Source organism: Myxocyprinus asiaticus, chromosome 32 (genome assembly GCF_019703515.2).
Source record: "Myxocyprinus asiaticus isolate MX2 ecotype Aquarium Trade chromosome 32, UBuf_Myxa_2, whole genome shotgun sequence".
NCBI classification, from domain to species: domain Eukaryota; kingdom Metazoa; phylum Chordata; class Actinopteri; order Cypriniformes; family Catostomidae; genus Myxocyprinus; species Myxocyprinus asiaticus.
Window position 1 is genome coordinate 19,603,203 of NC_059375.1, and position 17,946 is coordinate 19,621,148.

At 36.8% G+C, this 17,946-nt stretch overlaps 1 protein-coding gene across 1 annotated transcript; it reads right to left on the reverse strand.

Moving 5' to 3' along the window:
• Positions 1-44: 44 nt before the first annotated feature.
• LOC127423439 (bifunctional 3'-phosphoadenosine 5'-phosphosulfate synthase 2-like) lies at positions 45-13,963 on the reverse strand. The gene is made up of 12 exons (XM_051667737.1): positions 13,803-13,963; positions 11,609-11,723; positions 10,568-10,803; positions 10,317-10,455; positions 9,035-9,153; positions 8,783-8,896; positions 8,204-8,315; positions 6,612-6,817; positions 3,617-3,752; positions 2,948-3,216; positions 1,104-1,333; positions 45-1,000 (listed from the first exon to the last, which is right to left on the reverse strand). Exons 1-12 carry the CDS (start codon positions 13,827-13,829, stop codon positions 859-861), a joined length of 1,845 nt encoding a protein of 614 aa, XP_051523697.1. The 5' UTR covers positions 13,830-13,963; the 3' UTR covers positions 45-858.
• Positions 13,964-17,946: the final 3,983 nt, after the last annotated feature.

The following is a 17,946-nucleotide window of genomic DNA, read 5'->3' on the forward strand; positions in this document are numbered from 1 at the left end:
TTGCAAATGTCTTGTTGAGACTTTAAAGAATTATATGGCCACGGTTTTGTGTCTTAATGGATTTTATTGGAATTATGCCCAATGCACATTACAGCAAATACTGTATGAAATGACAGTGTAAATCTCAAGTTTGTACAAAAAGGGAGACAATAAATGTTTAGGCTGGTCCATTAAGAAAAGGGTTAGACAAATATGCTCTTGATCCTTCATATTGGACTCCTAAAAAACATTATGTGTATGCATTCAGCATAAATCTTTTCACATTCATACATTGTACAGTAAGTCATTTGGGAATGTTCAAAAATATAACTGCAATTCCAAACATACATTATGGCACATGAAAGTACAATGTAAAAAGGACAATTTCCTGTAAATGTCTCATACATTTGACTGTGGTCATATTCTCCTTTCTGTACTTAATCTTTAAATTCTTTTAAAGAATTTAATATAACTGTGTAAAATGTGATTAATTACAAGATGTTCTCCACAGTCTGTAATGAGACCAACCAATAGGAAATACTGTCAAGATGACCATTCTTAACCATTTAGAGTTTCAGTTGAGGTAGGCAAAATGTTTGTCTTGTAAATACATCTGAGATGGCGATAACTGTGCAGTACATATGTGAATGTTTTTGATGGGGGGGATATTGGTAACAAAGTACACAATCACAAAAAACATTTTCGGGATAAATATTTATCTAAAAAAAAAAGTGTGTGTGGTATACAAGTAATAAAGATATTTAAAAAGTCTATACTACAGGTTTGTAGTACATATATGCATCAGTCTATAAACCTATATTTTAAATTCCTAAAGAAATAGATTATATAGAGCTGTTTTGTATATAGGCCAGTTATTGCTCACTGGTCTTTTTGCAGGGAACTATAGTACTCAGCTAGGACTTTCCATGCTTTCAGGGCCATGAAACCATCTGGAGGGTTCTGTCCACTTCGGGCGAGACTCCGCATTTTGGTCCCAGAGATAAACTCAAATTCAACATGTCTGAAAAACAGAAATGCAGTTCACAAGTTCAGTCAATGAATGTTTGTCAAGAATACCAACATATTGGTGCAGTCATGAGGGCTGAAATGAAATATTTTCATACCTTTCCTTGTCATAGAAATCCATGGCCTTCTTAACTTTGTTGTAAGCAGCAACTCTAAAGGGAATAATCTCTAGAGAGGTGAGGCCTGGTGCCATGGTCAGGACTTTTCCACCATGTGTGGGGTCATACAGGTCCTGCTTTGTCTCCGGGTGTGGCATACCTGCTGGGTCACGTCCTACAATGTAAAAGTTGGCCCCTGCAATCATCCGTGCCCGACAATGCCACTGTACCTATGAGGGGAATGCAGATTTTTATAAAAAAATCTCTCACTGGTTCAGAATGGTTTGACTCACAGATTATTTGTATTATTAAAAGCTACAAATGACACAAGAGTCTTAAAGGTGAAGTGCACCAAACGGAACATCCGGATAGTATTCACAGCGCTTCACTTTTTCCACATTTTGTTATGTTACAGCCTAATTCCAAAATGGATTAAATTCATTATTTTCCTCAAAATTCTACAAACAATACCCCATAATGACAACGTGAAAGAAGTTTGTTTGAAATCTTTGCAAATTTATAAAAAAAAAAAAAACAAAAAAAAAAAATCACAAGTATTCACAGCCTTTGCTCAATACTTTGCTGAAGCACCTTTGGCACCAATTACAGCCTCAAGTCTTTTTGAGTATGATGCTACAAGCTTGGCACACATATTTTTGGGCAGTTTCTCCCATTCTTCTTTGCAGGATCTCTCAAGCTCCATCAGGTTGGATGGGGAGCGTCGGTGCACAGCCATTTTCAGATCTCTCCAGAGATGTTCAATCAGGTTCAAGTCTGGGCTCTGGCTGGGCCACTCAAGGACATTCACAGAGTTGTCCCAGAGCCACTCCTTTGTTATCTTGGCTGTGCGCTTAGGGTCGTTGTTCTGCTGCATTCATCTTTCCCTCGATCCTGACTTGTCTCCCATTTCCTGCTGCTGAAAAACATCCCCACAGCATGATGCTGCCACCACCATGCTTCACTGTAGGGATGGTATTGGCCAGGTGATGAGCGGTGCCTGGTTTCCTCCAGACATGACACTTGCCATTCAGGCCACAGAGTTAAATCTTTGTTTCGCATGGTCTGAGAGTCCTTCAGGTGCCTTTTGGCAAACTCCAGGCGGGCTGTCATGTGCCTTTTACTGAGGAGTGGCTTCCGTCTGGCCACTCTACCATACAGGCCTGATTGGTGGAGTGCTGCAGAGATGGTTGTTCTTCTGGAAGGTTCTCCTCTCTCCACAGAGAAATGCTGGAGCTCTGTCAGAGTGACCATCGGGTTCTTGGTCACCTCCCTGACTAAGGCCCTTCTCCCCCGATTGCTCAGTTTGGCCAGGCAGCCAGCTCTAGGAAGAGTCCTGGTGGTTCCAAACTTCTTCCATTTACGGATGATGGAGGCCACTGTGCTCATTGGGACCTTCAATGCTGCAGAATATTTTCTGTACCCTTCCCCAGATCTGTGCCTCGATACAATCCTGTCTCGGAGGTCTACAGACAATTCCTTGGATTTCATAGCTTGGTTTGTGCTCTGACATGCACTGTTAACTGTGGGACCTTATATAGACAGGTGTGTGCCTTTCCAAATCATGTCCAATCAACTGAATTTACCACAGGTGGACTCCAATCAAGTTGTAGAAACATCTCAAGTGGAAACAGGATGCACCTAAGCTCAATTTTGAGTGTCATGGCAAAGATTTCAAACAAACTTCTTTCACGTTGTCATTATGGGGTATTGTTTGTAGAATTTTGAGGAAAATAATGAATTTAATCCATTTTGGAATAAGGCTGTAACATAACAATATATGTGGAAAAAGTCTTTCTGTTTTTTCTGATTTTAATTTCGTGTAACTTGTTTTGCAAGAGTCTGACCTCTGTAGGCCCGGCATACATCATGGGTGAGGGGAAAATTGCCACAATGGTGCTTGCTGGATCCAGCACCCCCTCCTCCAACACAGCAGCATGCTGTTTCATGCGCCAGTCCAGTGGTACATCGTCTTCTTTGGTCCAGCCACCCAGAGGGTGCAACAGCAGCACAGGGTTCTTGTAGCCTCGCTCTAGCAGGCGGCGTTTGGTGTCCTGCATGAGGAGTGCATGGCCATTGTGCACAGGATTACGCAGCTGGAAGGCAAAGATGGCATCTGCAGGAAAGATATAATATTGACTCCTTTGCTTTGTCACAAGGTTAACAAGTACTTTTTTTTAAGTGTAGCTAAATATTTGGTAATTTGGTCAACCTTATTTTATGGTATTGTTATATTAAGTTTACATTTATGAATTTGGCAGATGATTTTATCCATTTGTGTGTTCCCTGGGGATCGAACCCATGACCTTGGCATTGCTAGCAACATGCTCTATCAGTTCATTTTTAAAGCTATAGTTACAGCACCTTTATTATAGTGTTATAAAAGCTTTATAACTATTGAAAATGATTGAATGTTTCATTAGAATAAGAGTATAAATATTTTGTAATGTTTGCCTTATTTACATCAATTCCATGTGAAATATTTAATGTTTCACTTCCACAGCTTTCATTTTTACCTGCTCTCATTTGCTTAAATTTCTGTCTAAGCTCCTGAGGAGTAAGACGGTACTGGTCAAGACCATCATTCCACCTAATTCGCTCAAACACCTCCAAGTCTCCACCAGCCAGCCAATCACCACTCTCCATTACCATCTATACAAAGCAGAAAATCATATATTTGGCTAATTGTATTATCAAGTAAAACATATGAAGATATGGACAGTAATAAAAGAAGTGTAAATCCAGCCTGATCTCATGAAATTTACATGACAATAGCAACATTTTTGCAAACCAAAACTAAGTGCTTCATTACAGGTTTGCCTGCAGTTTCCCAGTGAAATGTCCAGCGGGGGTCACCAAAAAGCGAGTGAAAAGAGGTTAAGGAAGATATTAGATTGAGGTTTAAATTAGTAAATTGTACCTCCCTAACCTAAAAAAACTTTAGACTAATCCTAACCAATAGTGTCCTTAAAGATAAATGAGAGGTAAACCATACAGACATCCTTGCCCTTAACCAACACCTAAATCTAACCGATAGTGTCAGGATATGTACCCAGCACACAACGGTAGAGATTTTGAAAAAAAAAAAAAAAGAAAAGAAAAAATGCAGGCACAGTAAAAATCCGTTAAAACGCACAATGGACAAAGCAGTGCCTAAAGAAATTACTTTTCATGGTTCGATGAACTTTCATAGACGGTGTGCTGGGACATCGTCCCGCTGTTAGTGGAGAGACCACTCGGGACATCATGGCAGTTACAGTCGATGAGTTGTTATCGCTAATTTATCTTGCTAGCTATCTAATGTTTACATTCAATATAAACTCGATATTCTAGATAACATGATACCTCAGCTTGACCTCCCCTTTTGCTTGTGAAAAGGGTGAGGTGTTTGACGTTGGTAACAGCTTTTGGCCCTGGCTGGCCAGTTGACAGCCCTGGCTCGCACTGGCCCGATAGTGGAAAAGCGAATATTGATCTGCTTATTTGTGAGAACACGAAAATTCCAAAACACATTTTCATAATATTTTGTTTGAAAGAAAAATCATGAAAGAAAGATTCTATTGGAGAGGGATCACTGTGGGGCAAAGAAAGTTCAGGTGTGTGTGTCTGTGATAATGTTGGATGGATAAATGGATGTTGGATAAATTTCAGGGTAGGATAAAAAGAAAGCATGTACTACTCAAGAGTGTGTGTTTGTGTTGAATGGACGTTGGATGCAGTTCAGGGTAGGATAAAAAGAAAGCATGTACTACTCAAGAGTGTGTGTTTGTGTTGAATGGACGTTGGATGCAGTTCAGGGTAGGATAAAGTTAAACTCTGTGGAAAAAAAAGCATGTACTACTCAAGAGTGTGCGTGCGTACGTGTGCAGGTGTGTGTTTGTGTGTGTGCATGCACATGAGTGTGTGTATGTGCGTATGCACAGGTTCAAGGCCTTTATATTTGCAAGCACACATACACATATGTGCTCATCTAATGTATGAATATGCTGAACACTCAATTTTTCTCTTATTTTTGATCTCCTCCATTCATTTTCAATGGCCAGTCATTTTTGACTGGGAACACCACAAGTGTGACTTTGTGCAATTATTTACTAAATAAAAAAAAATTTTCAGAACAAACTTCCTGGTTAAACATTTACTACTAACACACTAGTGAGATAAATAGTACAAAATGTTTTCATATTTAATATTGCCAAAATTATTCACAAATAATGCTTTTTCAGCATTATTTGTAGAACACCAAAACTGTAACAAAGTGAAAACAAAAACGCAAAAAATTACGATACCCTGGGTGAACAAAGTCAAAATGTTTTAGTCCAATAGGATAACATTAACTAGCATTTTCAGGCAAAAGAATATCCTCTTCGGGTCAAAATGACCAGAAGACAACATAAGGATTAACCTTATCCAATGCCTAAACCTAACCGATAAGTGTTCAAAAAGATAAATGAGAGGTGAACAAAACAGACATCCTTACCCTTAACCAACACCTAAATGATAGTGTTCAAAAAGATAAATGAGGGGTGTCAAAATGGACATCCTTACCCATAACCAAGACCTAAACGATAGTGTTCAAAAAGATAAATGAGGGGTGTCAAAACGGACATCCTTACCCTTAACCAACACATAAACGATAGTGTTCAAAAAGATAAATGAGAGGTGTCAAAACGGACATCCTTACCTTTAACCAACACCTAAACGATAGTGTTCAAAAAGATAAGGTGTCAAAAAACGGACATCCTTACCCTTAACCAACACCTAAACGATAGTGTTCAAAAAGATAAATGAGAGGTGAACAAAACGGACATTCTTACCCTTAACTAACACCTAAACCTTACAAATACTGTTCAAAAAGATAAATGAGGTGAACAAAATGGACATCCTTACCCTTATCCAACACCTAAACCTAACTGATAGTGGTGTAAAAGACAAATGAGAGGTAAAAAAAAAAAAAAAGAAAAACAGACATCCTTACCCAAAACCAACAACTAAACCAACAACCGATATTTGCTTTTAAAACACTCTTGACATGAAAAGCACTTTTACTGAAGCAACCACATTGTCGCTTCTATGGCACTTTCACTTCTCTTTCATTTCAAGTGTCCTTGGCTGGGCCCGAGGCTCGGTCTCCGAGTCCAAAGTCCAACACTGTGAGCTAGGTGAGCTAGGGCAGAAGGTAATCACTTTGGGATAAGTGTGTAAATATAGGTGGGTCATTAATTCATGCATTTAAATGTATCGTTGTTCAAATGATGCATTACAGTAAAAGCGTTTAGATATCATAACATAGCATGTGAAAATAAGTGTTTATAAAGTCATAAACAGCAATAGTACAAGTGATTTGTGTGAAATTGAAAAAAAGCATAGTTGTTGTAGCGTCTCTAGTGTTCATTTCACCAGGAAACTGGAGCGAAATGTAGAAAGCAGCACGTAAAAAGTTTTACAAAAATGTAGTTATAGTAACATTTATTCTATGAGACTTGGTTGCATCAATCAGATGTGTCTTCCCACCTTGATATGTGGATGTCGGGGGCATGTTGTCCCCCACTGCCTGGCACACCTCTCTTCCTTACGATGCTCATAAAACTCAGGGTTGCGCATGATTGCCACTTTGCGACCTTTGAATTCCAGGGTAAAAGCAGCACAACCTTCCAGCCTCTCCTTGTCTTCCTTGGAAACGGGCAGCACGATAGGCACAGACATGTTGATGATCCCACCTACAAATATAAAACGATTTTGAATCTCAGGCTATAGATTCAGTACCAAAAGAGTTAAATACAGTGGTCTCAAAGTATTTGGACACTTAAGCCACACTTTAAAATGTATTATACAACAAACTATCAATCTGCATTTAATTTAAGGAAATATTGCACAAAAGCCATAGATATATTGACAAAACTATTTGGACACTTTCTGGCTTTCAACAGTGATGAACTACACTTCTGTTAGGACACTGGTGTGAATTTGAGGGGAACTGACTTCACACATCCACTAAAAATTACCTTACGACCAGTTGGTTAAAAGTCATTGCAAAAAAAAAAAAAAAAAAAAGTGATATTAGTTCTAAGAAAACGTCTGCTTTGTATCTAATGCAATGACATGCATGCATTTCTAAGCATGACTTAAAGCTGCACTACGTAAAATGTTTTGCTTACAACATTTTTTACAAATTGCCATTATTGACTGAGTACATCAGAAATGTCATTACCTTACCCCGAATCACTACGGTAAGCCTATAAAAATTATTTGTATTTTGAGCTGTAGGGTCGGCTTTGGTGCGAAATTGCTGGCTTATGACATACATCCTTGCATCATCACGTCATGTCCGTAAACACAGGAAAGAAGTACCGGCCATCACATGTTCTGGCTGGGGAAACTACATTCAGTTCAGTCAGTCACACTCGCTGCAGTCTGCATGGATGTATATCTGTTATCAATTTGGCAAAGTTGTTTACCTGCTATAATGCTTGGATATGTTTTCTGGTAGGGTTGTTGAAGCTTACACTGATTGTCATGCTTGTATGAATCGAATATTACTTCTGCATTAACCGCTCACGATGCATCTACGTTGTCGGGGGAAGTCACTATGACATGTTTACTAATATTTATGACTTCTGAAATTGAATTCTTGTAACTTTTATTGCCTATTTAAGCATACTATACTATATAAAGTATATTTTATCCCCATCATTACTGAATCCTCGTTTTATATTTTTTGTTAAAGGTGTTACTATGTGCACTGCATAGACATACTATTTTAGTATTACGTTCACTTGCATTATCAACTAAGGCTGTCCGATATAATATAAAAATAATAAAGTCTTCCACTGAACTCGTATCAGCAATATCACGAGTTTTACCTTTTAAATTGATAAGTGTAGTACAATACAAACATTAACAGTAGAAAAAACACTTTAAAATATACTGGTAACTGGTGGTGATTGAGTTCCCTGTTCTCCATGTGAAAGCACTAAGTATAGTGTCAGAGATAGATAGATAGATATATATATATATATATATAAATATATAAAAGCTAGAAAATAAGACTGAAAATTCATTATCTACTATCTGATTCCAAACCATTAGTTTGAAAATGTTCTTACCATCAAGTAAAGTTCCAAAGTGCAGTACTTGCAGGAATTCTCTCTCCCTCATGAATCCTCTGAGTGGAGTCGCCCATCCCTCAGCCAGAACCTGCACCCACTGCAAGTCCAGCTACAGGACCAGAGAGAGACCAACATTCAGAACTTGATTTCAATTAAAGGCAAGAACAATGTTTTGATACAAAATAACAACTTGGATTAAAACAGTGAATTCTCTCCAAGTTATAGGGTGATTAATGGACTTTAAAAATAACTTAACTCAAAAGAACAGTTTCTAGCCAATTAAATAATTTAGAGCGGAGTGTAATTAATATAGACTTTTTATGATGTTTTAAGATTTTAAATAATTATTTTAGGCCTGTCCAGACCTGAAAAAAACAAATTACTAAAATTCTCTGGTATTTCCAGGTTTGAAGAAATGTAAATTGTCAGTTGACTTTCCCTTCCAAAAACCAAGCTACAAAGAAAAGCTCACAGTTAACGGAACTGTGATGAAATGCCTGTGGTGTAACATACATGGCGGTTGATTTCCACAGCAGTGGGTAATCTGTGTTTGAAGGGTTGCTTTTGCTGCATTACCTCTGTGATGGTGACCGTTTGAAGTGTACTGGCATTACTCAGCACCAGGTCCAGCTTGTTTTCAGGAACAAATAGCTCATTCACTTCCTCTGTTACACCCGTGGGCACAATATCCTGTTATAAACCAATCATCAGTGATTGTCTATTATTTATCTGAAACTGCCAATGTCCAGCACTTTCTGGCATAATCATATGGATTACTGGCAAAACACAAGGATCCATTTGATGAGCAGAACTGAATCAATGACCCACCTGTTCCTTCAAGAGCTCCACTAGTTGCTGAATGCAGTCATTAACAGTAAGCTCTCCTGTCTTTAACACAAGCTCAGGGGATTCAGGTTTCTCATAGTCAGAGTCTATTCCCGTAAAACCTATGCAATAAAAAACATATGAGTGAAACTTTTTCTAAATACGAGTATCTATTAAACTTTTTTGCTCTTATGTAAATAACTGGCAAATTTTATATGATGGCTCTGAATTCTTAAGACCAATAAAAGGATGAATGTGAGGCATGTGATTTTTTTTTTCAATGTAAAAATACTTTCACCAATCACAGCTTAATACACAGAATCAACATTAAGTCATTCGAAAGTTAATTTCCCCGAAAACACAGTGGCACAATCAAAACATTGCTCTGTTTGTTTGAGCATTTGCAACATTGGCTTAGTAGTGGCTTAGTTATGGGGCATTATTTTTTACATTCTGGTTGGTGATGCTAGTGGCAAAGAAAATACAAACTTTTCTCCCCAATTTGGAATGCCCAATTCCCAATGCACTGTAAGTCCTCGTGGTGGCGTAGTGACTCACCTCAATCTGGGTGGAGGATGAATCTCAGTTGCCTCTGCATCTGAGACCGTCAATCACGCATCTTATCATGTGGCTTGTTGAGCGCATTACCGCGGAGACATAGCGCGTGTGGAGGCTCCACGCTATTCTCCACGGCATGCTATTTTATTCTCCATTGCTTCGCTTTATTTCCAGATATTCTAGAGTTGTTGCTGTGTTTGTAACCTTAACTTTCTATCGTGCCCTGCAGCAGAATTGCTCTGCTATAGTAGGGTTTCCCTCTTACATATAACTCTGGGATTCCTCAATGTGAGGGACCATTTATATTTTACATTCGTGTTTAAATGGGTATAGTTTATAGTGTATGTGCTTTTCCCGCTGTACTCCCAGAAATCTTTAATTCTTTCCGCTGTGTTGACTTGTTGGGCTCTGTCCTATGACGTTTGTTATCTGGTCTGTTCACGCATGTACACACTCTTCAAAAACCTGTAAGAATGGCGTTACGTGCTTACATGACCACATTAAGCCACGTTCACTGGGTGAAACCTGGGTGTGTTAAACTACTTTCTTAATCCCTTGCGGCATAAGGAAATCAGCATTCTCATTTACATGACATTTCAGAATGCCGCTTTCTGTGAACAACCTGAAATAAACCATTTTCTTATGTTCATGTAAACGTGGTCATTGTGACAAACAAAAGCACATCAAAAACAAGTATTACAAACATAGTAAAGTCACAAAAATGTACCTTTAATCTCTCCAGCACGGGCCTTTTTATAAAGACCTTTCACGTCTCTGCTCTCACACACCTCCAGAGGGGCATTTACAAACACCTCAAAAAACGGCAGACCTGCGCTCTCATGGATCTTCCTGGCCTCGTTTCGATCCTGTTTTGAGTCAGTGCACATACAACCATCGTCTCAACCCATCCAGTTTCAAAATGTCTTGGAAAATGTTATGTAATTCGGGATCCTCTCATGTCACACAATATCATCATACCTTAGTAAACGGTGAAATAAAACTAGTGATGCAAACCAGTCCGGCATCTGCAAACAGTCTGGCCACCTCTGCAATACGTCGGACATTCTCTTCCCTGTCAGCTGCTGTGAAGCCCAAGTTCCTGTTCAAACCATGTCGAATATTGTCCCCATCAAGTGAGTAGCATGGAATGGCATGAGAAACTAGATATTCCTCCAAAGCGAATCCAATAGTTGTCTTTCCTGCACCAGACAGCCCTGTAGGAAACCTCATCATAAACGTCATCAAAATAGTGTTTGATGAGCTACATTGTATTGACTTAAATGGACAGTTCACCCAAAAATGTAATTCTCTCATCATTTACTCATCCTCATGCCATCCCAGATGTGTATGATTTTCTTTCTTCTGCTGAACACAAACAAAGATTTTTAGAAGAATATTTCAACTCTGTAGGTCCTTAAAATGCAAGTAAGTGGTGGCCAAAATTTTGAAGGTCCTAAGAAGCACATAAAGGCAGCATAAAAGTAATCCATATGACTCCAGTGGTTAAATCCATGTCTTCTGAAGCAATATGATAGGTGTGGGTGAGAAACAGATCAATATTTAAGTCCTTTTTTTTTTTTACTATAAATCTCCACTTTCACATTCTTCTAGTTTTGTTTTTGGCAATTTGCAATCTTCGAGCATATTGCCATCTACTGGACAGGGAGGAGAATGTAAAGTAAAAATTGACTTATTGATCCGTTTCTCACCCACACCTATTATATCGCTTCTGAGGATATGGATTTAACCACTGGAGTCTTATGGATTACTTCTATGCTGCCTTTATGAGCTTTTTGGAGCTTCAACATTTTGTTACCCATTAACTTGCATTGTACGGACCAACAGAGATGAAATATTCTTCTAAAAATCTTTGTGTTCCGTAGAAGAAAGAAAGTCATACTCATCTGGGATGGCATGAGGGTGAGTAAATAATGAGAGAATTTTCATTTTTGGTGAACTATCCATTTAAGTTGTTCCATGTAATTTGCTCCTGAAGGTTTAACTGCAATTAATGTTAACCTGTAAGCCAGACAGTACAGCCACGAAAGCCACCTCTGGTCCCAACCACTTGGCCACGCTTGCTTCTACTCACATGGTGAGCTTGGTACACAACATTGGTTGCTCTCTGCATGTTCTGCAAACAAAAGTTAGACATACAAGATATACCTGATTAGCATGAGCAGAGGAACAATTGCACAAATTTCACAGAGCACAAAAGGTAGGCCTGCTAAGAAAACCCTTAAAAACAACTGCCTTCCAATTGTAACTAAGGATTTTCATAACCTAAGGGTTTTTATTTTTTACAATTGGGCCCTGGGACTTTTGTCTTATAATTTCAAAGAGGGATTGGATTTCAAAGGGTAGACTGGATTATAAACGGTGTTTAACTTTATCATCAAGAGAAACTGAGAAATATTATCCTCTCAGGGCCACATTTGACCGATGACAAGGAATTTAATGTTACGAAATAACACCGATACAGAACTCATTTTCTTTGGAACAGTGCGATTGCACAGCTCTGCTTTAATGGCTTATATTCCTGTGTATTTGACTCCATCCTCAGTTTTGAGAAGAGAGCAGCTTCTGAGAGAGGACTGAAGAAACAAACAGGGCTATTCATTCAGGCCCATGAAGTGGTGGCGAGCTGAAGCTGGAGCAGGGCCAATTTAACTCCCTCTTTCTCTCAGCAGCCCCCAGGCTCAGTGGATACACATGAAATCCCAGCTTGGTTCAGTGACCATGAGGTTTTTTTAATTCTCCTTCACACAGTACATCCAATCCTGGCCTCAAGGAACTAACTTGCTAATAATAATCTTACATGGGATATGTGTGGAAACTTACTTTTAGATTCAGAAGACAGATTTTCTGCAGTACAATGTGTCCAAGTATAAACTGGCAACACACATGGGTGTTTATTCATCTTCAGTCACTTTTAGCACTGTGAACAGTCTAGTTAAAACATTTTTCAAACTCTCATATTTTTTTATTTGTCTACTGACAATGTCCAACAGTGTATGTTCATGCATCACAGAAGATTTATGCCATTTGTGTCAATTTTCTGATCCTCATGAAAATTACCACCACATCTCAAATTCTGTATTGTGTTCAATAGAATTATTTGGTGGAAATGGAGGTAATGGACATTTCTGAAATAAAACGGAGGACTCCTTTGTCTTGCTAAGGCAAATTTCATAGCTTTCTTTTGATGTGTGCTATATACACACAATTAAATAATATCTTCACACTTTTTTGCAAAATTCCACCTTGATTGGAAGTGACGCCCAATAAACTACTCCGAAACCTGATTTTTACCATTTTTCTCTTGTCTCATATTTCATCTCAAGCATGCTCTTCACTGACACTTTTGTCGACAACTACACTAATTTTTGAAAAACTTTTTTAGGGGCAAAGTTTTTGTGTGGTGCCAAAACAGTGAGGAAGTAGTAATTAAAAAATGTATACTAAATATTGAAATCTTTTATGTTTATTTCACACTTTGTTTAAATTATTATAGTTTTAAACATGTTATAATTTGTACATTCTTAATGTATATTCATAGTTTTATGGGACAAGGCTAAAACAATACAATTTCTACATAAAAGGCATTTGAAAAGTGGCAAAAATAAATGAAGGCATGGTTAAAAAGTTGCAAAGTCTTCATATAGCAAAAAGGAAAAAGTTGGGACATAAAAGTGCCCGAAGTTGAAGAAACGCCTACTACTGTAGTTTCAGTTTTAGCATTTGATATAAACAGAATATTAGAAAGCATATGGGAATCTAGAATGGGAAAATCTGAGTGTTTTAATGAAACAAAACCTTCAAAGAAAACACCAGCCAAACATGTCCCACCACCCCTCCCCAAATTAAAAACCATTCACATTTACAAAACACCAGAAACATTCAAACACTTCTGTTCGTATCGAGCTGTCACGTATTTATGCTAGTTCCCAACTTTGACTGATCAGTTAACTCAAGCAACTATTCTTACTTGGCTGCTGAATGAATGTAAATGTTTTCACAACAAACTGTTTTTAAAAGAAACACATGGTGTAAACGCAGTTAACGGCTCGGCTCTCATTATTTGCGTTACAATACACGACTTCTATTTTTCTTTAAGTCGGGTGACATTCCGCAGTTGGTGTGCATTAAAACATTTTACAGTTCAAGTAGAAAGTCACAGAAGCGAGAAAAAGCCGAACTTGTGTAAACGTACCGTTTTCTGCTTTTGCATCCCAGACATAGTCACAACGAGGCGACGCTGTCCGAACCTTTCTCGAGATGTAAGCCTTTAGAAATTTAGACAAAGCAAAAGAAAGTGAAGTTTGTTTAAGTTAGATGATATTTGACACGTAGCACTCAGCAGCGTTCTTCCTGAAATTCTCCTCCTCCCACCACCACCATCATCATCATCATCATAGAGATCAGCGTGTCGCTGCACACGTCACAATCACAACACTGCTCTCTTCAGCACTTACTGAATTAGAATGTGTGATTCGAATTAGTGTATTTACTGTGACACTTTATTTTTAAAATGATATTTTGACATTTAAAAAGTATAGTAATTTGTATTATTAATTATACTGGGCTAATACCACACAGGCTACACGAGAAAAAAAATAATGGCCTCTTTGTAATATCTCATATTTTGTAAATGACACTGAATCACGTTAACCTTTTAAAACAAACAACAAAAACACTGAAAACATGTAACGTTATAAAGTAATCACATATGATGTAAAATTATTTCCTCTGGCAATGTTAGAGATGGAATTAATGATACTAGGTACAAATACCTCTTTTCTATGTTTTTGTGGCATTCAATAATAATCAGTGTTGGGTGTAATCCAATTACAAAGTAATTGCTTACTGTGATCGAATTAATTTTTGGAAAAAAAAAGTAGTGTAATGCATTCCATTTTTAATTCTTGTAACCAGATTACAGTTACTTTCCATTAATTTAATTACTTTTAAGTACATTTTAGGGTTATGCTTTTTTCTAATAGGCTATTTATGTAGAATACATGAATTATGGACCTACAATGAGTCATTGGAAGGAGAAATGTGAGGTGCTGAGTGTATGACTTGTGTGTAACATGAACAAGGAAGAAATACATTGGCAAGGAAAAGAATGTGAACCATTTGGAATCAGCTGGCTTTCTTCATTAATTGGTCATAAAATGTGATTTCATCTTCATCAAAGTCACAAGTATAGACAAACACAATGTGCTTCAGCTAACAACACACAATCAATTATAAACTTTCATGTCTTTATTGAACACATCCCATTAATCACCGATGATGTTTCATGTTGGTATGCAGTGCCCTTTTTACGCCATATGTGCTGCGTGTTCTTCCCAAACAATTCAAACCTAGTTTAATCAATCCACAGTTCTTGTGAATAGAAAACTTAAAATGTTTCAGTGTTTTTTATAAGTCAAAGTAGCTCTAACCCACACCTCCAATCTCGTTTCATTAATTGGATGCCAGGTTTGCCAACTCCTGACTCTAATTAGCTTTTGTTGATGTCATTAGCCTAGGGGTTCACATACTTTTCCAACCTACACTGAATGATTGAATTTTTTGTATTTAATATGTACAAAAACAATACAATAATTTGTGTGTTATTAGTTCAAACAGATTGTGTTTGTTCATTATTTTAACTTAGATGAATATCAAACCAGATTTGAAGAAAAATGTATACATAAATGCAGGTAATTCTGAAGGGTTCAAATACTTTTTATTGCCACTGTATAGACATTATTTTGAATTTGTTGAGCAGAACAGTATTTTAGAAAGTAACTTAAAAGTAAAGTCATTGGTAATATAATTACTTTTTCAATTAAATAATTGATAAAGTAATCTGATTACAATTTTTAGAGAAATAACTAGTCATTTGTAGTGGATTACTATTTTTATGTAACTTACTCAACACTGATAATAATAAAGAAATGACAGACGTGTATGGCAGATGTTAAAAAGACTCATCCCTCTATGATTTAAGTTGTTACTTGACACCTCTAAAACACAGTTAGTGTAAATAGGCTCTCAAAGCCTATAGCACACAGAGAAATGTACATAGTGTTTGTACATTTTGCACTATTAATAATTTGTCATTTGTATTATTATTATATCCTTTGTGTAACAATGTGACATTTCTTCATGAGACTTATTCTTTGATTCAATAGCAAGATAAATGACGTTAATGATGCATTTTTGGAAAATCCTTTGCCTTCTGATAATGGACTAGATTGGTGATGACTTGAGTAACCTTGCATTGTGTTTTTCAACTTGTGTGCTGTTGGGGGAAAAAAAAAAACACTTTAACATATTCATTTTATAAGAACAAGAATACATTTTGGTTGAAGAAAAAAATGTAATTACTTCCATTACAAAGAAAGGAATATATTTGGCACCTTACAACAACATTTCTCTTGAGTACTTTGGCAAATAAAGCAAGTTTAGGAAGAAAGTGGAATTTCAAACAGAAATCACTCTTTAAGCACAGTTATGATCAATATACCACCTGGTAAATTGCTAACCTGTAAAATTTATTTTAAAAATATATTGGACTTCAAATTATACAAAAAAATAAATAAATAAAAATTCCTGATGAGAATCAAAAGTACAAATGTACATACTGTATACAGTCAAGTGTAGTACAAAAAACAAATCACACATTTCACACAGCATATCACAAGAACACAGTGATTAATCCCCGAAATCTCTTATTTTATAACCTAAATCACAGTTCAGTGTTCCTGATGTTTGATTGAGGCATGTCACAGCCATGAAGAAGCTTTGAGTAATGCTTTCTGACTGTTTCATATATGAGCCACTCTGCTCCATTATTGGGAAAAGTCATGGGATTCTCATTGAGAAACAATTGTACTCAGAGTCCTTCAGTGCATTTATACAGGACAAAGACTATGTTGGCAGCATAAGATCTGTCTGGTGCGGAACTTGCGCTTGTGCTGCAATGAGAAGTTCTCTGCAGTCAGATGTTTTTCATACTTAAACAAGCCCATCAGAGAGAGGAGAGGCAGCAGGGTCTCACCATGACCAACCTGGATGGTGGCAGTTTGTTCTACCTCCCTGAATCTGGTAGATTACAAAAACTAGCATAGAATATGTATGTAGCTCACCATTATAATTTGCCAAGATATTTCATATAGAGAAACTCAGAAGGCACTCTAGAATTACACTTTATGCTCCATCAACATAATCATACAAATTTTTGTTCTAATCTACTGTATATGTCTGAAATTGAAATGGTTTTGTTGTTACAACAAAATCAAAGAGCAAATAAATGCAGCGTTAAACATCAATTATATGTAATTGACCTGTCATGTAGAACTATCCTTTGAATCTTTATCATATTTATTAGAATCCACTGGTACTGACAATTTCCAATTTCCAAACAACATACATACATGAGCGTCTGACTCATCCAGCAGATAACACTTGGGGGAGTTCTCGGACTTGATGGCAAACTCATAGGAGCACAAAAAGGAAGCAGCCTCTGCCATATCTTGCATTAAAATAAAAACACAATAATATTATGAATTTTAAATAGGATGTAAATAAAAACTTGAGGTTTTGTTTTATTTATGCTGTAATCTGTTTACAAAGTAATTCGTTACTGTAATATAATTACTTTTAGTAAAAAAAAGTAGTGTACTACATTACATTCTAAATTCTCAGATTACAGTTACTGACTTTCAATTAATTAAATAACTTTTAAGTACATTATAGGGTTATGCTTACTTATAAAATATTATTTATGTAGAATACATGAATTATAGCCCCGTAACAAGTCATTGTGAAGGAGAAATATGATGCAAAGAACAAGGAAGAAATATAGACATTATTTTGAATCTGTTGAGCAGAAAAGTGTTTTAGAAATTAATTTAAAGTAATCAGTAATGCGATTACTTTTTCAATTAAGTAATTAGTACATTTATCTGATTAAAATTTTAGCACTGGCTGTAATTACCTGGGATGATTTGACTGTATGGTCTCTGAAGACGATTGGCTATTTTCCTCCTTACTGCATCCATCTCAGCAGAGGACTTAAAAAGACTGACTTCCTTCAAAGCCGTTTTGTTGTTTTCAACACTTTCAACAAATCTCTCACAATGATCAAAGAATCTCATCAATGAATCATCCACATAGTGTTTGTAAACCATATCTACAAAGACAAGAATTATGGTCAGCTGAAAAAACAACATTTACCAAGTGCCAATACTTAAACCATAAAGATTAAACCTTGCTGTATTATACAAATAAAACAAACCTGGTGTGAAGTGATTTACATGGTTTACACAGACTACAATAGACTATTTATGGCAGATTTGTTG

Excerpts from the sequence above, each read along its gene's own strand:
- LOC127423439 (XM_051667737.1), bottom strand. The coding sequence starts at position 13,829 with ATGTCTGGGATGCAAAAGCAGAAAACG. Across the intron at positions 8,316-8,782 it reads AAACGGTCACCATCACAGAG|CTGGACTTGCAGTGGGTGCA; the intron begins GTAATGCAGCAA and ends CTGGTCCTGTAG. Across the intron at positions 1,334-2,947 it reads TGTATGCCGGGCCTACAGAG|GTACAGTGGCATTGTCGGGC; the intron begins GTCAGACTCTTG and ends TTCCCCTCATAG.